At 45.9% G+C, this 21,954-nt stretch overlaps 1 protein-coding gene across 1 annotated transcript in view; it reads left to right on the forward strand.

Moving 5' to 3' along the window:
* Nucleotides 1-21,954, forward strand: part of LOC135921156 (beta-hexosaminidase subunit alpha-like) — a 274,254-nt gene that overhangs the window by 173,739 nt on the left and 78,561 nt on the right. The window contains exons 10-11 of the mRNA XM_065455467.1: nt 14,220-14,292; nt 19,774-19,945. Coding sequence (XP_065311539.1) covers nt 14,220-14,292; nt 19,774-19,945 — 245 coding nt within the window. The remainder of the gene's footprint in view (nt 1-14,219; nt 14,293-19,773; nt 19,946-21,954) is intronic.

Below are 21,954 nucleotides of genomic sequence, written 5' to 3' on the forward strand. Positions count from 1 at the left end.
AGACAGCATACCTGATTTGACTTTCCAATCGGAGACATTACATAAATATACCATGTTAAGATGACTGCCTGGAGCACGTAAAAATTTTCATCTTGGTGTAACATACTGTATCTTGATTTTGTTTACATTTGGTCATATGGTACACCCAATATACCCACATACTAGTTTTCTTGTCCAAATTGCATGCCAATGTATTTTGATTTGTTGGCATTGGCTCCTCTGCACTGGGTGAAGTCGCGCTGCACTGGCTCTTTCACATCCTCATGTCCTTGCAGCTGCGTTCTTGCGTTATATAAAGCGGGTGCCTGAAAAATATTGTATGCAAAAGTCAACACAAGGGCATGGTGCAAAAGAATATCAAGACAGTCAAGGCCATGGCAATAAAAGAAAGTCTTAGCTCTTAGTCTTCTTAGTGAAATGCATGCAAAACATCCAAATGACTGCAACAGTCAACTGCTAAATTAACTTCAATTTTAGATTTAAACAAAAAAGAAATAACGGACATTTCATCCTCGTTTGGCACGAATGTTAGAATACTCCTGTTAATGAATAGAATATTGGTCATTCTCAGACATCATAGGTCTGTCATGAGTCTGGTGTATCGCAAACACCACTTGTGACACATCTTAAGCACGTGCCCAGTGTGCCCCTCGCACCATCCCTGGTTGTGCCACTGCTGAAGCCATAATTTGAGGATTATAGTTGCAAACGTGATGCTCAGTAGGGATGAAAATATTGTCCTTCAGTTCAATGGATATATGGATGTGCCTATAAAAAGGGCAACAAGGCTTGTTATGGCAAGCTTACCCACATTTCAATACTAACAACAACGTTCACTGCGGCCTGCATCTAAGCTTACTAAAAAGCATGAACCTATTTTCATATATGAGGTGCGCAATGGAGTTCATTTTTGACAGACCCGACTACTGCTGCAGTTTGAAATTTAGCATTTTAGATTCTTGAAGGCATATAAAAGTTGCAGTTAAACCGCAGTTATTAGTTTATTACACCAACCTATTGTTCTGTGTACGATAGACTGGTAACACGGAATCAAAGCAACATTTCATTTTGATATTATTTCTCTACTAAAAATTTTCAAGCGATAAACCCATTTTGATCTGCCATGCAATAGAAAATACACACATTACGCTTGTAACCCCCGAGGAAGGCTCATATTCATATGACATAACTCTGACAAGCCAACTCATATTAGCAAATGCACAGGCATGTCCAAAGCAATGAGCGTATGCAAAGCGCCCTTGCAATTGTAATTCCACACAGCAGCCGTTATATTCCATGCCGATGCATAACTAGCTGCTCGACAATTCACCGAGTTCGTAGATATAAGCATCCTTTCAGTTTCGCACCGTGCACGAAAACCGCAACAGGAGACAAAACCAGACATACCTATAATCACACCATTTCAATACATGAGCAAAAACAGTTCAGTCTTAGGGATAAACACCGTGAGAGCGATGTAGTGCGTGACGGCGACCGGCGACGGCTTTGAGCGACAAAACGGGCCGTCGCTTGAACAGATGGCTCGGTTCTGGAAATCTAGAAATCGTCGCTCGTCGCCCGAAAGTGCTATGAGCGACTAGCCAATAGCGCGAAGCCGGAACTGGATGAACACCGCTCAAATACTACGGATGGTCACGCGGAACAAGCGAATAATTCAATTTTTATACGTGCAAGGATAAGAACCTACGGCAAGACCTCCGCAAATATTTTATGCTACTTCTTATAGTAACATACATCAAGGTAAATAACTAAAGCACGCGTCACGCGTGATTGCAGCCCTCATGCCGGCAACACCGGGGAGGCGTCGCTCAATATCGTCGCTCGCACGGAGTACGACTTGTAGGCGACGAGCGAACGCGATAGCCATCTCCATTGCGTCGCTTGTAGCTGCCGCGCGCACGATCTCATATATATGGGGTTTATACTTTGTTCAGCATAAAACATGGATTCCTCATGCGTGTTCAGAAAGTTCAAGATAACGCGCCTAACTGACCTCTTGCAGCATGCAGCTGAATGCCTGCGGCAAAGTTTCTAACTAGCACTGGTGCTGCACGTAACTTCAGTGGTCGCAGATTCCCCCTGCGCGAAACACCGTCAAGCCCGCGGTTTACTTATAAAAAAGCATGCTGCCAGCAAAATGACGCCTTCTGTTATGAGATTCCTTAGTTAAACAGCGTTGCGTACACAGTAGACTGCCAAATTAAATAAATTCAAACACACAAAACGCACGCTAATCACGCTCCGCATAGGCTCGGAACCACGGGCTGGTGAACGAACCATTTTAAGCGTCCTCTCGCCTGGCGTCTTATTGAACATACCGTAGTTCTGGCAGCGTTTGCGATCTTTAAAGCTCTTACGGACAACGGCAAAGTGATAAAATCACATGCAGTTATCGTGACGACTGGCTTTTTCGATTGACATCGAGAGACACAGCGCGTATGCCTAGTCCTTTGTCAATCGCGTCGGCTAAGCGCAGTGACGACTTCCTGGCGATGGCGTGACATATACGGAGAATGTGCACCTAAGTTAGAATTCACTTACCGTGGAGGATTTGTTGTTATATCCAAGGCATGACGAACGACTGTCGTGTTTTCGTGGCAACGCGAGATGGCTGATACACGATCTCCCTTGGCTGGCCTGCGTCGCTGCTCGCTGTACGGATCACCTTTCTCCGGTGCGGTGTTGTTCCGCGATCTTGAGTGCGCGCGCGCGCGGTAGAGAACTCCGAGTGAAAAAGTAGAGCGATCGCTACGCGTTGCTTTGAACTGCGGCGGCCTGTTCTCTTAGAAGCAAAACGATGTGTTCTCTGCTCAGCGTGCATGAATGATACATTGCCATGTTCGGGGCCAGCCACCTACAGTTGAAGCAGAAGATTACGCTACGTTTTGTTCTCTATTGCCAAAAGAGTAGAACGGGCATTCTACTCTCTCTCTGAAGGGGAGAGCGAAAAGCAAATTTCACTCTCTCCTTGGTGACAGAGTGAACAATGCATTTCACTCTCCTCGACATTTTACGAGAGTAAAACGACGCTTTGAAGAGTGAACCGGCCGCTTCACTCCTGCGATACCCTTCCTAGTTTTTAGAGTGTGGTTAACCTCACATTATTCCCCATAACCTTCTACATAAAGGCAAATAGCTATCTGGCGCCGCACTAGCAGATGCTTTTAACAGTTTCTTCATCCAACAAGTTCACCCCTGTAGTGATTTACAGTGTAGTCATTATGATGCCTTGCCCAGCATGAGTGCGAAATCGTTCTTCTTCACTCCTACGAATTGGGCTGAGGTCCTTTCTTTTATAAGCTCTGTTAAAAATAGTAAATCGCAGGACACAGATGGTATTCAAATTGGACCTATAAAGCACGTCCTTGACATCATTCTTCCTGTTCTTACTCACATTCACAACTTGATTCTATCGTCTGGCCAATTTCCGAAAGACATGCAAATTTCCCGAGTGCAGCATGTGTTTAAAAATGGTAACAAAAATTTGCTAGGCAAATTTCATTCAATTTCGATCCTACAAATGTTTTCGAAAGGCATTGAAAAAATAATTCACGCTAAAATAGCATAATATCTTGACATATATAATTTGCTATGTGATTTACAACATGGATTTAGGAAGCATCACTCCACCGAAACAGCGCTTTTAATTCATAAAGAATTCATTCTAAAGGCGTTCAACAATAAAATATGTCTCATGGAAATATATATAGATTTCTCTAAAGCATTCGATCTTGTAAATCATAAAATTTTACATGCTAAGCTGCTAGCTTATGGTATCCGTGGTATTGCCTTCGAGGTCTTTGAATCTTATTTATCGCATCGAGCACAATCTGTAGAGTTGGAAAGGGAAACGTCCAGTCTTCGGGCTGTGAGAGTTCGAGTGCCGCAGGGAATCATCCTTGGACTACTCCTGTTCATAATGTTTGTAAACGATATGCCACAAAGTTCAAAACGGGCAAAATTTATTTCTTATGCTGATGATGACAGCAATGTTTATCACTGCTACGTCAGAAACTGAACTACAGCTTCATGGGAACAGAGTGTTAAGAAAATTTAAAGATTGGATCGGATTGGATCGGATTGGATTGGATTGGAAATGCAAGCAAGACAAAAGTTGTTGTCTATATGCAAAGAGGCGAAATGTTACGAAGTACGATATACATTAAAATAGATACAGATCAATTAGATATTGTTAGCATGGTCTTGGTATTAGGCGTAACATTCGCTAAATATTTAGGTCGGAATGATAATTTGGAACATGCAAGTAAAACGTTATCTGTTGTAGCTACAATAGGTCGATTGAAATCCTTTCTTCCTGTTAAAATAAAAATTGTACTTAATGATACTTTAGTATTGTCAGTTCTGCAATATTGAAATCTTGATTAGGGCCCTACTAGCAAGCTAAACCTTACGAAATTACATTTGCTTGAGAAAAGAGCCGTGCGATACATTCCCAATGTCCCTCGTTTATTTTCTACGGCAAATCTTTTCTAAAAGTGTGAAATGTTGCCTTTATGCTCTTTATACAACTATCGTTTAATATTAGGCTACTGGTCATACTTGAAGTCCAATAAATATCTGGTGTTTTCACTGGCCGATTTAAAAGGTAACGATAGCATCCGTGATACTAGGAATAAGGAGGAATGGCACGCACGCACGCCTCGGACCAATTACGATAAAGAATCATTTACACTTAGAGTAGCCATTCTGCTTAATCAACTCGCACAGGAAAACTTTGATCATTTATGCAACTACAATAATGAAATAAGACTATTTTGTAAGTTATGCCAAATAGACTAGAATCTCATAATATTTTGATTGACTTATTACAATCACGAGTGCGTGTTAGCACACCTGTCCATACGTGTAGATAGATATGTGTGCACTGCTTGTGCATGTGGTATGTATCTGCATGTGTGTATATATGCATAAATGCGAAATTGTATGTGTATATAAGTGTGTATGTATTTTTATGTAACTTTATACTAGTTTTTTTCTTTTTGGTAAAAGTGCATTTGTTTCCAGTATTACTTTGCTACAAGTGTTGCATTTGGCGTGATGATTCTGCAGTTCTCTGCTGTCAAACGTATAAGGGGGCGGGACCCTCGTCGAGCTGTACCCCAGCTTTTAGTCCTGTCTCCTCTTTTTCAAAGTGAAAAGAGATAAAACACCATTAATTCATTCATTCATTCATCCATTCATTCATTCATATATCAGAATACACCGCGTCGGAGCCTCCGCCGCGCTGGGACTACCGAAGCGTTCACTTTCGCGGCTCGTTAGTTTTATGATGCAGTATTCCGCTTCACCGCCCCCAAATGGCAGCGCCATCCCAGCCAAGAGAGAGTGTATTGTACACGTTCGCGCCGACGTCACATCCGTTACAGAAAGTTGATGCTGGACCCCGGCATAAAAAACATTTTTTTGTAAAAACATTACATTCGTGAGGAAAAACTTTAGCGGTAAGAAGTGTCGAACCTAGGACCCTACGTTTAGATGCCGAATGTCTTACCCCCTGGGCTTAACCAGCACCTGGTAAATGACTGACCTGTGCCCTCTGCTTTATGACATAATGATACTGGGACCGAAATTTTCATTGCGAAGCCCGTGTTGACGAAAGCAGTGACATCGAAATCGCCAAGGCTTACTCGGTAGCGACCCCAACACATTTTGGCGCAGTCGGGCAAACACGACGTCACGGATCAACATGCACTTGCCTTGTGCTATCTAGGAGGCGTTGGCCAAGCGTCTAAATGGGCTCGCTTGCTCGAGAGTAGTTCATAACTCGAAGAACCGCTGAGCACGTGCTGGTAGGCGAGTTGGTTATACATTAGTACAGCGCGAAACCTTGGTATCATCATCATCATTATCATCATCATCAGCGTGGTTACGCCCACTGCAGGGCAAAGGCCTCTCCGATACTTCTCCACCAACCCCAGTCATGTACTAACTGTGGCCATGTCGTCCCTGCAAGCTTCTCAATCTCATTCGCCCAGCTAACTTTCTGCGGCCCCCTGCTACGCTTGCCTTCCCTTTGAATCCAGTCCGTAACTCTTAATGAACATCGGTTATCTTCCCTCCTCATTACATGTCCTGCCCATGCCCATTTCTTTTTCTTGATTTCAACTCAGATGTCATTATCTCGCGTTTTTCCTCACCCAATCTTCTCTTTTCTTATCCCTTAACGTTACACCTATCATTCTTCTTTCCATAGCTCGCTGCGTCGTCCTCAATTTGAGTAGAACCCTTTTCGTAAGCTTCCAGGTTTCTGCCCCGTAGGTGAGTACTGGTAAGACACGGATATTATACAGCTTTCTCTTGAGGGATAATGGCAACCTGCTGTTCATGATCTGAGAATGCCTGGCGAACGCACCCCAGCCCATTCTTATTCTACTTATTATTTCCGTCTCATGATCCCGATCTGCTGTCACCAGCTGCCCTAAGTGGATGTATTCCCCTACCACTTCCAGTGCCTCGCTACCTATTGTAAAATGCTGTTCTCTTACGACACTGTTAAACATTACGTTAGTTTTCTGCAGATTAATTTTTAGACCCACTCTTCTGCTTTGCCTCTCCAGGTCATTGAGCATGCATTGCAATTGGTCCCCTCAGTTACTAAGCAAGGCAATATCATTAGCGAATCGCAAGTTACTAAGGTATTCTCCATTAACTTTTATCCCCAATTCTTCCCAATCCAGGTCTCTCAATACCTTCTGCAAACACGCTGTGAATAGCATTGGAGAGATCGTATCTCCCTGCCTGACGCCTTTCTTTATTGGGATTTTGTTGCTTTCTTTATGGAGGACTATGGTGGCTGTAGAGCAGCTACAGATATCTTCAGTAATTTTACATATGCCTCGTCTACACCCTGATTCCCTAACGCCTACATGACTACTGAGGCTTCGACAGAATCAAACGCTTTCTCGTAATCAATCAAAGCTGTACATAAGGGTTGGTTATATTCGGCACATTTCTCTATCACCTGATTGATAGTATGAATATGGTCTATTATTGAGTAGCATTTACGGAATCCTGCCTGGTCCTTTGCTTGACAGAAGTGTAAGGTGTTCCTGATTCTATTTGCGATTACCTTAGTAAATAGTTTGTAGGCAACTGACAGTAAGCTTATGAGTCTATAATTTTTCAAGTCTTTGTCGTCCCCTTTCTTATGGATTAGGATTTTGTTAGCATTCTCCCAAGATTCCGGTATGCTCGAGGTCATGAGGCACTGCGTATAGAGGGTGGCCAGTTTCTCTAGAACAATCTGTCCACCATCCTTCAGCAAATCTGCTGTTACCTGATCCTCCCCAGCTGCCTTCCCCCTTTGCATATCTCCCAAGGCTTTCTCTACTTCTTCCGGCGTTACCTGTGGGATTTCGAATTCCTCTAGACTATTTTCTCTTCCATTATCATCGTGAGTGCCACTGGTACTGTATAAATCTGTATAGAACTCCTCAGCCACTAGAACTATCTCATCCATATTAGTAATGATATTGCCGGCTTTCTCTCTTAACGCATACATCTGATTCTTGCCGATTCCTAGCTTCTTCTTCGCTGCTTTTAGGCTTCCTCCGTTCTTGAGAGCATGTCAGCTGTCTTATGCTTGTTGATTAACTTCGAAAGTTCTGCAAGTTCTATTCTAGCTGTAGGGTTAGAGGCTTTCATACATTGGCGTTTCTTGATAAGATCTTTCCTCTCCTGCGATATTTTACTGGTATCCTGCCTAACGGAGTTACCACCGGCTTCCATTGCACACTCCTTAATGATGCCCACACGATTGTCGTTCATTGCTTCAACACTAAGGTCCTCTTCCTGAGTTAAAGCCGAATACCTGTTGTGCAGCTTGATCTGGAATTCCTCTATTCTCACTCTTACCGCTAACTCATTGATCGGCTTCAATGTACCAGTTTGCTCCCTTCCCTCCTCAGGTGTAGGCTAATTCGAGTTCTTATATTCCTGTGGTCACTGCAGCGCACCTTGCCGAGCACGTCCACATCTTGTATGATGCCAGGGTTAGCGCTGAGTATGAAGTCTATTTCATTTCTAGTCTCACCGTTCGGGCTCCTCCACGTCCACTTTCGGCTATCCGGCATGCGGAAGAATTTATTGATTACCTGCATATTATTCTGTTCCGCAAACTGTACTAATAACTCAATCCTGCTATTCCTGGTGCCTATGATATATTCCCACACTGCCTTGTCTCCAGCCTGCTTCTTGCCTACCTTGGCATTAAAGTCGCCCATTAGTATGGTGTATTTTGTTTTCACTCTACCCTTCGCCGATTCCACGTCTTCATAGAAACTTGCGACTTCCTGGTCATCATGACTGGATGTAGGGGCGTAGACCTGTACAAACTTCATTTTGTACCTACTATTAAGTTTCACAACAAGACCTGCCATCCTCTCCTTAATGCTGTAGAATTCCTGTATGTTACCAGCCATATTCTTATTTTTCGGAAATCCGACTCCTAGCTCTCGTCTCTCTGCTAAGCCTCGGTAGCACAGGACGTGCCCACTTTTTAGCATTGTATATGCTTCTTTTGGCCTCCTAATTCACTGAGCCCTATTAAATCTCATTTACTGCGCTATAGTTTCAACAATTGCACTGCTAGACTCGCCTCAGTAGATCACGTTCTAGCGTTAAACGTTTCAAGGTTCATATTCCTATGTCGGCCTGTCCGAAGCCAGGGTTTCTTAGCACCCTCTGCTGCGTCGCAGGTCTGACCGCCACCGCGGTCAGTTGCTTCGCAGCTGTGGGGGCTGAGGGCCGGGGTTTGATTGTTGTGTTCATATAGGAGGTTGTGGCCAATTACTACACCAGGGTGGCCAATCCTGCTCTGGTGAGTGAGTGCGTTACCGGTTCTGGTCACCGGGATCAGGCCACACTCCAGGCCTGTTTATGCAATTTTATCAACACGCGGATTTTTTTGTTTAATCCGGTGGAAAATTGCCGGCACCGGGATTCGAACCACGGACCTCTTGCACGCGACGTGGGTGTTCTACCTCTAAGCCACCGCTGCACCTCCAAAACCTTGGCAGTTGGCGAAACCTTGAATAAACAGCTGCTGCCAAAGCGTTGGCAGCAGCTGTTTATTCCTGTGACAAGAATAAAGCGCTCAGTTATTAGTGTGCCTTCGTGGTTGTCCCGTGTCGCCTTCCTTCATGCGTTGCTTCATTTGGCGCCTTCGCTGTAATTGAAGAACCAACCAGCGGCCCTCACGTAAACATTGTAGCTTTTGCATTCACAACTCGCAAGAAATGCTTAGATGTTCTCGGATTTTTAGAAGGCTATACTCTGACACTACTTAACCAAGAGAGGCAAGCAGGTTCAGTTGTTAAAGTAGAAAATTTTGGTGTGTTTTGGTCATTAAATCAATGATAATGCCACACTAACGAAACAAAGGAAACACGATAATGGTACTCAATTTCCCGTCTTTTATGTACACTCTACAGACACGTTATGATCATATAGCCCCGCGCTATCTGTGCCCAACCGCGCTGACGACGAAGATGACTATCTCGATTGTGCAAGCGAGACGCTATAGAAGAAGCCTGAACTGAGCACTCGCTCTAACTGCCATGATTAAATACCGCTCTCTGCTCTTGTCTCAAGAGAGCCTTGGCACCGAGCGTGAGCGCATTTCGCAAAAGTTTAGCTGTGAGCGCGGTTCCCTCGTCGTTTACGATGACCGCTGGAGCACCGTGCCTCAGGACGACGTTTTCGATTAAGAACTGTGCGGCCTCGGCTGCTGTGCTGCTCGAAAGTGCCTTGGTTTTTTCATATCGCGTGAGGTAATCTGTCGCAACTATGATCCACTTATTTCCGCCCGCAGATATTGGGAATTGTCCCGAAAGGTTCATTCCAGTTTGGGCAAACGGCACTGCCGGCACTGGAACGGGATATAATAGTCCCACAGGTTTCATACGTGGCACTTTTCGTCGCTGACAGTCAAGGCATTTTCGAACGCAGTGCTTCACCTGTGCTGCAAGTCGTGGCAGGAGTACTTCTCTGATTCGTGCTAATGTTCTTGTGTAGCCTAGATGACCCGAAGTAGCTTCATCGTGACAGGCCTGCAAGATTTCATTGCGGGGAGTTTTAGGGACGACTAGCAGATATCTCTTCCTTGTTGACGATAAGTTCCTCCTAAAGAGAACACTGTTGCTTATGCAGAATGATGACAGGTCCCTTGACAACAATCCGCGCTTGTTTGTGGTGCGGCCTTCTACGCAATCAATTAGTGAAGCAAGCTCCTGGTCCTCTTGCTGTTGAAAAATGGTGACCGCAACAACAACTCCTAAAAAGCCTGCGGGTTCGTTATCATCTCCGCCTGACGACTCAATTGGCGATCTGGAAAGGCAGTGGGCGCCTATGTGTTGCCTACCCAGTTTAAAGAGCACTGTCATGTCGTACTTTTGAAGCCGGGGGATCTAGCGTGCCAAATGTGCAGATGGATCTTTCATGTTGGTCAATCAACAGAGAGAATGGTGGTCACTTATGGCTAGAAGTGGGCGGCCGTATATGTACGGACGGAACTTGGTAACTGCCCATACATTCCTTCTCTGGAGTGGAGTAGTTGGACTCGGCGTTTGACAGTGTTCTACTTGCTCAAGCAATGACTCACTCAGCGCCGTCTCGCCGCTGAACAAGGACGGTGCCTAGACCCACGTTACTGGCATCGGTGTGGATCATTGTAGGTGCACGCGCGTCAAAGTGTGTAATGACAGGCGGAGTTTGTAGACGGTGCTGCAACTCGGTAAATGCCGCCTCCTACTCCTCGCCCCACACAAACGTGACATCCCTGGTTAGGCAGGTGAGCAGTGAGACGATTCGTGCAAAACCCGCAATAATTCGCTGGTAATATGCGAATAGGCCGAGGAAGCGTCTGACTGCCTGCTTGTCCGTAGGCCTTGAAAAGTGGGACTGCTGCAATTTTCTCGGGATCAGGTCTGACACCTGTGTGACTTAAACGTGGCCCAAAAAGTGTAGTTCTTGATAGCCAAAGTGGCCCATTTCATGTTTTAAGTTAAGCCCAGTGGACCATGTAGCTTGAAGAAGTGACCGTAGCCGTCTGACATGTTCATCAAATGTGGCAGAAAAAATAATCACATCGTGGAGGTACACTAAGCAAGTCTTCCAATTAAGGTCTGAGATAACCGTATCCATTAGCCTTCGGAACGTGGCTGGGGCGAAGCACAAACCAAAAGTGAGAACTTTGAATTCATAGAGCCCATCAGGCGTCACAAAAGCAGTCTTTTCGTGATCGCGCTCATCGACCTCTATTTGCCAATATTCACTTTTTAAGTCCATCCTTGAGAAGTAACATGCATGCCTGTCGAGGGAATTGTCGGTGCGTGGTAAGGGATACACATGTTTTTTTCGTATTCCGATTGAACTTGCGATAATCGATAAAACACCGCAGGCTACTATCCTTCTTCTTAACGAGTACCACGGGCGATGGCGAAGGACTGTTTGACAGCTGGATTACATCATCTTTTAGCATTTTCTTGACTTGCTGCTGTATTGATTCACGCTCTTTCTTAGCCACGTGATACGGATGCTGTCGGATGGGTATTACAGTTTCCTCCGTAATAATGCGGTGTTTCATCAGTGGTGTTTGACGCACTCGGGACGTTGTAGAGAAGCAGTCCTTAAAATGGTAGAGCAGTTCCATGAGACTTTATTTCTGTTGCGGAGCTAAACCTTGGTCACTGTGGAGGACGAATGCATGTGGCATCGTATCGGCGGTTGATTACTCGTTTACAGCAAAGCAGTGTTGAACGTGGTCAATTTCGTCATCGTATGCCACGGCGGTGCCTTTACTGATGTGCTGCCGTTAATCGCTAAAATTTGTCAGCGTACCTCTGTGCGACCACCGATTGGGCAGACGATACGCCGAGCGATGGCAATACCGAGATGGAACAGAAGTGCATTTAATTGTTCGGCTACACCGTCCTTGTTAAACTCTTCTCCACAACTGATGGAGACAAGACTGCATGATAATGGTGGTATGCAGACGTCGTCGTCGGCGGTACGTAATAATGTACGTTGGTGCTCTTCGTCGTGTCTCGTGTCTGTACCAAGGTTACCAAGGTCTGTCCGCCAAGGTTACCTCGTCATCCCGTATGGTAACCATGGCGCGTACTCCCGCAAGAAGTCCATTCCAAGGACGAGTGATCTGTAGCACTGTTTTAAATTCATAAAAGTGGCGACAAAAGCTGTATTTCCTATCTGGAGTCGTGCAGTACGTTTTTCTTTAGGTGTCGTTATCTGGCCCCCGGCATTTCGAATATAAGGGTCCGACCATCGCATTTTGACTTACTTAAGCAGGTCTGCCAACTGCTCACTCATTATCGAAAAGTCTGCGCCAGTATCAACTAAAGCTGTCCCGTCGCGCGCATCAATCGTTAAGAGTAGGTCGGCACACAGAAATTCGTTGGCTTTCCGTTTCTCCGGGTTGTCCTGCTCGTTTCTCAGTAATAATGGGGGATTTCTGGCGATTCGACGACTTGCAACCTTCCCGCTGTGGATCGCTGATTTCAGTTTTCCCGCCTTGGGCTTGGAGATCGGCCTCTTACCATGTTGGTCAAACTGCGACGGTTCGGCGAAGAATAACGTAACGGAGACGGCGAGCGCGACCGGAGATTAGCTGAGCTGCCTTGTTCCCGAGTGACACTGTCGTCTAAGCGTAGATGTCTCTCTGGAAACTGTATGGGGGGGGGGGGTGACATTTCCTGGATGCCACCCTGGCGATGAGGGCAAAAACGGTAAATATGCCCTGGTTTGCCACACTGACAACACAATGATCGGCGATCAGCAGTACGCCATACGTCGGTCCTGTAAAGCTCGGGTTGCTTGAAATGCTCCTTTTGCATCCAGCAGGTAATAAGTGACCGCTAGTGGCACTGCTGTACTGGCACGGTAGAAAGCGGGCGACGGATGGGTGCGTGGTTCGAAGCGCGGCTCGGGACATGGTTCAGAGAGTGGCTCAGGAAATGCTTGCCGGATTTCTTGGCGGACAACTTCAGCGACCGAAGCAACAGTAAACACCTTCGGTGTCGCAGTTTGCTTAGTGGTCTCCTCGCGCACAATGTATCTTATCAGTTGACGCAGCGGTCTCATCACTGACAGTACTGCGGCTGCTGCAGGCGCATCGTTGGTCAGGCGTTCGTATTGCCGTCAACGCTGCTAAGGCGCCCACTTGATTGCTGTGGCTTCCTTAGTGAATTCTTCCACTGTTGCAGGCGGGTTACGCATGAGACCAGCGTAGAGCTGTTCTTTGACGCCGCGCATGAGATGGCTCAGCTTTTTTGAATGAGGCATCTTGGTATGCGCGCGGCGACACAAACGAAACATGTCCTCGGCAAACATAGAAACACCTTCGTAGGGCTTCTGAATGCGCAACTCGAAAAGGCGCCGTGCATTATCTCGGAGATCGGTGCTTCCGAAATTATCAAATAGCAGACGGCAAAACTCGTCCCGCGTTCTCAAATGTCCCTCGTGGTTTTGGAACCACGTCCTTGCGCTACCTTCAAGAGCAAAGTGCACATTGCAAAGCGTCTTATACGGATGCCATTGATTGACCTTAGCTAGGAGTTCGTACTGGTCCAGCCAGTTTTCGGTGTCTTCATACCTGTCACAGTGGAAGCTTGGGCGAACTACATTGTTCCTAACTGTCACCTATGTTGGACTTGCAAGCCCCATTTCCTGAGTCGGTGAGGTCGCTGACACAGTTTCTTGCAAGAGACCGAATTCCGGATGCAGACCTTGCAGGCAATGGCGTGCGCGGTGCACACGTGTCGCGACGCGTGGACGGTGTGTTGACGGGCTGGATGCAGGGCTACTCACAGGAGTCATCCCTATCATTAGGTGATGATGCCACACCTAGCACGTCCACCAGTGTCACGGCTCACTTGATACAAGAGCGGAGAGCGGTATTTAATCGAGACAATTATAACAAGCGCTAAGTTCAGGCTTCTCCTTCGCTAGCACTTCGCTTGCACACTCGAGGTCGTCGTCTTCATCGTCAGCGTGGTTGGGCACATATAGCGTCGTGGCATTCTGACATTGCAAGTGCAGTGATCCCATCCTTAAGAAAATGCGATGTCTTTATATAAAGACAGAAATAATGATGTTGATTTTATGAAGAGCGAATATTTTGTGAGTTAATCTTATGCAATGCTGAATTTTGTTCTTCACAGATTGCTGGAGATCATTCAGACCTTGCGTAAGAGTTACGTGGTATGGCAAGAAGTGTTCGACAATAAAGTGCAGGTGAGCGCAACGCTGCTTGAACCACTTGTACGGCCGAGTTTAACTTCTGCAATGTACCTTTTCTTTCTGAATGCATGAGCGAAACACAAGTGCACGGTGATGTCAAGAATGACAAATTATTTTAAGAGCACTGCTCCTAGGCGCCCGTTCCGGCGGCGAGCGTCGTTGTGGGCGTCCTACCTTGTGACCTTGTGAACGAGCACAGCGAAAGATGTAAACGAACGCGGACCGCAGCGGGGGATAAAATATAGCGACGAGAGCGAAGAGAGCGCGAGGAGGAAAAAGGAGGCAGGGGGTATGGCAAAAGCGTAAAAAGAAAAGCGTAGTGCCATGCACGATGAGCTTTGCGGCGACGATGCACCAAGATGGGCCCAGAGTAGCGGGCATCGTCTGTGTAGGAACAAAACCCTGCATTAGCGGAGGTCGTCTGCGGCGGCTGATGTGAATCACACCGACACGTCGCCCACGTGCCTTCTCTCGCGATCTACCGATTAGGGAGCCAGTCTCGCCGCAATTTGCTTTATTTGCAACATGCCGCATGAGACAGAATGTCCGTGGCAGCCAGTATATCGCGAAATGAAAACACGTATACAGGGGCGCTATCACGTAAAACTATTGCAAACTTTTTTATTCTAATTCTGCAATCAGCCATCTGCGATTGGTGAAAAGAAAGCTCCCCATCTGATATGACGTCTAAACACTGATTATGCATGATTTTACCGAACAAAATACAAATAGATACTTTTGATTGGACGCATTTTCGCCATTAGCCCTCGACTATTAGTGAAAAGTTTTTTGGCGGTAACCACTTCACCTGCCTGTCGCACGTCAAAAAACCGCAAAACCTCACCGAATAAATGTGACGTGTACGCGTTAAAGATGCATTAATATGCTGAACAAAACTAAATTTTTTTCAGAATAGCCGCAGGTTGCCCCGTTCCGAAAGGAACAAGATGGCTGCCGCCGATCGCTCAGGAACTGGCTACTCGCACCTGCTGGCGAGCATGGGTTTATTTGCGTGTAATAAATGTTTTTGCCTGGCCGTCTAACATTTTCGAGCAGTTTCGGCACATTTATGACCTCGTTCTGCCAACTCTTCCTTGAGGAGGATTGGTTTTAGCGTCGTTCTTAAGCTTCTCTTGCATGCCGCCGGAATTGTCGACGAGCCACCGTAGGCTAAGTAAGAGAAAACGGACCAATCACAGACGCCGGCACCACCCTCTTCATATGGTTATCGATTTTTAGTTTAGTGGCTCAGCCACATCAAATGCCTCTCCACTTGAACGCGCTGCTCGCCTCTCTCCTCGCCAATTAGATAAGACAAGCCGCTCAGTGTAGGCAAACAAAAGTCACCTTCTATGAACAAGGAGAGCGTTTGATTGGTCTTTTGAGACAACCCTGCGGGTGACCGCCCGATGCTTGCGTCAGTGGTTAAGCAAATTTCAAGTCAAAAGATTGGAATCAAAACATAGTGGAATGGTTTTGCGTTATAGCGCCCCAGCTGCACTCAAATTTTGCATCAGGGAGTATTATTATTTCTGAAAATTTTGAATTTTATCTTTATTGTAAGTATATCCTGCAGTGCCCAAGGATGTTACAGCAAGGAATAGAAGGCACCTTCAATGTTACAGTGAACATGCTCTTCATTCTGCCTTTGTCACTTGTTTAATGCTTGGACAAAAGAGGAGTAGCATACACGTTCGTCTTAATTTGGTACTCCAATTTTACAGACGTGATCATTACGTCTTGATAATATAAATAAAGGAGTTATTATATGTTTGAATACAAATTTGAATGGAATTAAATCCCGATTTGTGAAGTCGCTGATATGAACGATTTAAACAGATGAAGCAAACATTGCCTACATTGCTTTATATGTTCATTGCATTTCTTACAAGCTCCGCCTATGTTAATATTGTCATGTAGTAGTGATGGTGAAGAAGGCAGCAAAACTCTGATTAACGAAACTGGTGTCTTACTGAGTGAACTTGTGCCCTCAAAAGCAGGCTAGACTCAAAGAACAACAATAGCGGCGAATACACTAGGCGATCGTCGAAAATCTAAACAGCGGGTCAAGCGCGTCGGCTGTTACACATCAGCAGTCGAATGATCCAAAGTTATCTCTTGGACCCGCGTGTCTTCCACAGTTCTACATTATTCGGGTCGCGCATACATGCGATCAGATGGCACAAGGTTTGGTCACAGACAGCGGATGGAACCATGGATAACATTCCAGAGACTTCCGATACATGCAGGCGCGTCCTGAGCTGTGCGATAACGTTTGTTAGGAGGTGACAAGCGGTCACCCGGAAATGATAAACAAGTACACGTGTCAATATTTATCAGCCATACGCCTAATATAATTTTGTGCCTGTTCGTTAAGTGCCACCCTTGTGAAAATGCTAGCAGCTCTTGTTCAGTTCTTTGATACGTGGGCGGGACCTTCCACGGCTAAGCGTGCCGATCGCGTCAAGCTTTTGTTTCTGATGACTATACGACGACGACGCAACGACAGCGATGGCATCGCACGGCGAGATTATCACAATTGAATTACAACAGAAATGTGATGATGGAATTGCGTCGATGGAATATAATGTGGTATGACGAGGACGCTTGGCAACGGGTCACGACCCACCGTAGTTGCTCAGTGGCTATGGTGTTGGACTGCTGAGCACGAGGTCGCGGGATCGAATCCCGGCCACGGCGGCCGCATTTCGATGGGGGCGAAATGCGAAAACGCCTGTGTACTTAGATTTAGGTGCACGTTAAAGAACCCCAGGTGGTCAAAATTTCCGGAGTCCTCCACTATGGCGTGCCTCATAATCAGAAAGTGGTTTTGGCACGTAAAACCCCAAATATTATTATAACGGGTCACGATTCTGAAATGGTGACAACAGTATGGCGTTCATGGCATGACGGCAAGGGAATGACGGCCACTGTGTGACGACGAATGCGCGGTAACAACTCTATGACGATGCCCTAAGGGCAAGGGTATGACAATGAGCGCGTGATAATGGTGACATGAGAGCGATTGAATGACGAAAGCACGATTACAACAGAAAGAAAAAGCACAAATGGCGTTGATGGAAAAATGAAGGCGGCATGACGACTTTCGGATGATTTTTAGATAATGACGGTGTTATGACGATGACAGCCTGTCGACAACAGCATGTACCAATAAATTGACGACGAATGTAGGACAGTGGTGGCGTCATCACGCTTATATGACGATGATGCTATGACGATTCCGGCATGCATGATGATGATATTAAGAGGAGAATTGCACCAGGAAGATGGAACAACGAGGATGGAACGCTTATGACGGCATCACGACGATGGTATGACAAGAATGGATCACTACTGCATGATGACGACTCAGTGACGACGATGGCATGACAATGGTGGCTTGAACACAATTCATTGACTATAGCATGATCAGGATAGCGAGACGACAGGAAGCTAGTAAGCATTTTAGGTGATATTTCTACGCATGTACCCATGGTCTCATTTTAGAGCGTCGGGCTGCTGTGCTGGGGAAACCTTATTGAAACGCAACCATCTGAAATGTTTTTAAAATGTACGATTAGCATTATTTGCCTACTTCAGGCGTTTTGAGCCTGTCTGTCTATCGATGCATGTGTTAAGGCGAATAGCATTTTTTCCCTCTTCAGCCTGTGGAGCTTATCTATCTATCTAGCCTCTTACGCAGGCCTGGTGGCAAAAGTAGTCTATCTGCTTGGGCCACTACGTATGCGCTCCTGATAGCGATACCGCCGTGATAGCTTTATCTTCGTTATTTTATTTTGGGGATCTTACAATCGCAATGCCGTCTTTATCGCACATTCCATCAAGACCGAATGGGTCAAGTTGTCTAATAGCTTGAGCCACTTGGTCAGGGTTTGCGCTCGTAGTATTATCGTCATTGCAGCTTTGTCATCCACGCTCACCATGACGTTGTCGCCCAAAATTCGTCGTCATGCCATCGTCATTATGTCATCGTCGTCCGACTGGCACTTTGTGGCTGTCAATACTTTCGTAACGTGATACGACTGTCGTATTGCCGCCGTCATTAAATCGTCGTTGTTCTTCCTTCGACTTTATTATTTGTTCATTACATTGTAATTATACTGATTTAATTCTATTTTCAATATGACGCTCGTGTCGTTCTATCATTCGTCCTCAGACAGTCGCTATTATGCAACCATGGTGAGGCACTTGCCATGCAGTCGTGGATGTGCCATCGTGGATTTACTATTTTGAATTCATCGCGCAATCGTTGTCATAAACGTTTCATGATACAGTAATGTTCACGCCATTAGCACCAGGCACTTGTCAATACCGCATTGTCCCCATGCCGTTGTCATCCGATCGTCGTAATTGCGTCCTCATCATACAGTCGTCGTCGTGCACTTGTACCGTCTTCGGGATGCCGTCACTGTTGTTCCATCATTGTGATTGCAACTTAAACATCCGACTGTCGTCATGCCGTAATTGTGAGCCATTGCCTTCCCACAGTGGTCGCCATGCCATTGTCCTAATTCCGTTGACCGGCGATTGTTTTCACACAGTCGGCGTCATGCATTCTTTGCTATAGCGTCGGCTTGATGCAGTTGTGGCCATTCCATCGTCGTTGTTCTAACTTCGGCATCCGCCTCACATCACGCCGTCATTGTGACGCCATCGGTCCCCAGTCATCGTTATGACATTGTCACCCTGCCGTCATAGTTGTGCCATCACCGTCAAACAGCTGTTACTATGCATTCGTTGTCATACCGTCTCTGTAATGCCATCGGGGTCATTCCATCGTCCTGATTCTAACTTAGGCATGTGGGCCTTGTCATGCCGTAGTCGTCAGGTCATCGTCATCACAGTTATCATATTATCTTTATCATCATGCCATCCTCAACACGCAGTTGCTTACCCACTGTCGTAACTTCGATAACGGGGTACCATTGTCGTCATTCCGTCATCCTCATGCCATCTTCACTGATCCATCGACGCCATTGCTTCTTCATCATTTCAAAGTAATCATCCTTTATGGTCAATAAATCATGGTTATGCCACCTGTTGTCATTCGATTGTCGGTAAGTCTTCATTGGAACTTTATTTGTTTTTCGTCCTATCATCGTCGTCATCGGCATCGGCATTATCCCATTGTCACCGTGACGTCCTTATACCGCCTTTAGCGTTCCATCCACGTCACTTATTCGGCGTTGTAGAGTCATTCTCCAGCCATGCCCGTGGGCAAACTTGGCAAGTGAATGCCATAGCGATGTCAGGCGATAGCGGAATATGCCGCATATGGCCGAATCAATGGAAGTACGAGAATGACCACTACAGATGCTAATTAAACGTGATCTTAGAAATACGGTATGTTACTACATACCTGAAATGCTCATCGTTTTACTATCGACAGCTATCGTGAGATCAGTGCTGTCGTAATTTTTTGTGGTACCGCTTTTACACACGTCTAATCCACAGATCGCCCCAGACACCGTGGTGCATGTGTGGAAGCAGCCGCAAGAGCTCGAATTGGCTTCGGTAACGTCGGCGGGCTACAAAGCACTGCTGTCTGCCTGTTGGTACCTCGACCACATATCGTACGGCAGTGACTGGAAAAAGTACTACGCCTGTGACCCACAGCAGTTCCCTGGTGAGACAATGCTCTACGGTACATCAGTATGCCTAAAAGACATAATTTTATTGCGCCGCATACTACTGTGTCATGGGTATTTAACTAGCCAAAGAAGTATTTTACACGAAGCATACACGAACGCGCAGCACGAAGAGATGATGCACACAGACAAACTCGTCTGTTTACCTTCTTCGTCCTTTGTTATTCGAATACATTTCACCATCATTAACCATATTGTTATTCATTGATGAGAAGATTTGGACAAACAATTTCTTTACAGTATACATATATCTACCCATTTTCATCCACCTATTTTATGTCTACTGCCGGACGAAGGCTCTCCCTGCCATCTCCAATTACATCTGTCTGGCGCCAAACAATTCCAACTGGCGCCCGCGAATTTCCTAAATTACTCGCCGTGGTTGCTCAGTGGCTATGGTGTTGGGCCGCTGAGCACGAGGTCGCGGGATTGAATCCCGGCCACTGCGACCGCATTTCAATGGGGGCGAAATGAGAAAACACCCGTGTACTTAGAATTAGGCGCACGTTAAAGATCCCCAGGTGGTCGAAATTCCCGGAGCCTTCCCCTACGGCGTGCCTCATACTCAGAAAGTGGTTTTGGCATGTTAAACCCCATAATTTATTTTCCTAAATTCATTGCCCCACCTATTCTTCTGCCACCCTCGACTGCGCAGCCTTGCTCTTGGCACCTATTATGTAACCCTAATCATCCACCAGTTATCTAACCTGCGCATTATATGACCTGCCCAGCTCCATTTCTTTTCTCTCAGTGTCAATTAGAAGATCGGCTACACCCGTTCGCTGTCTGATTCAAACCGCTCTCTTTCGGTTTCTTAACCTTATGCCTAGCATTCTCCGTTCCATCGACCTTTGCGCGGTCCTTAACTTGTACTCAAGCTTCCTTGTCAGTCTCCAAGCTTCTGTCCCATATGTCAGCACCGGTAAAATCCACTGATTGTACACCTTCCTTTCTAGTGATAATAATAAGTTTCCAGTCAGGAGCTGACAATGGCTGCCGTATGCATTCCAACCCATTTTTATTCTTCTGTGACTTACCTTCTCATGGTCAGGATTTCTTGTGATGAATTTACCTAGGTAAACGTACGCCTTCACAGACTCTAGATGCTGACTGGCGATCGGGAACGCTTGTTGCCTAGACCGGCTATTCATGATTATCTTCGCGGTCTGCACAATAATCTTCAACCAAACTCTTACACTCTCTCTGCTAAGGTCCTCCATCATTCGTTGTAACTCGTGTATATATATATATATATATATATATATATATATATATATATATATATATATATATATATATATATATATATATATATATATATATATATACAGTGAAGTAGACGCTGGTATCAAGCGGGTTATTGACGTTTCGGCCGGGGTCCGGCCTTAATAATAATAATAATATTTGGGGTTTTACGTGCCAAAACCACTTTCTGATTATGAGGCACGCCGTAGTGGAGGACTCCGGAAATTTTGACCACCTGGGGTTCTTTAACGTGCACCTAAATCAAAGCACACGGGTGTTTTCGCATTTCGCCCCCATCGAAATGCGGCCGCCATGGCCGGGATTTGATCCCGCAACCTCGTGCTCAGCAGCCCAACACCATAGCCACTGAGCCACCACGGCGGTAGGGGTCCGGCCTTCATCAGATGTTTCTGATGAAAGCCGGACTCCGGCCGAAACGTCAATAAACCGCTTCATACGCGCATCTACTTCACTGTGAATATTTACCCGGACCCAGAACTGCTTCTTTTCTGGTATATGTAAATATATATATATATATATATATATATATATATATATATATATATATTGTCAAGAGGCGTTATACCCGCCGTGGTCGCTCAGTGGCTATGGTGTTAGGCTGCTGAGCACGAGGTCGCGCGATCGAATCCCGGCGACGGCGGCCGCATTTAGATGGGGGAGAAATGCGAAAGCACCCGTGTACTTAGATTTAGGTGCACGTTAAAGAACCCCAGGTGGTCGA

This window comes from Dermacentor albipictus, chromosome 8 (genome assembly GCF_038994185.2).
Source record: "Dermacentor albipictus isolate Rhodes 1998 colony chromosome 8, USDA_Dalb.pri_finalv2, whole genome shotgun sequence".
NCBI classification, from domain to species: Eukaryota; Metazoa; Arthropoda; class Arachnida; order Ixodida; family Ixodidae; genus Dermacentor; species Dermacentor albipictus.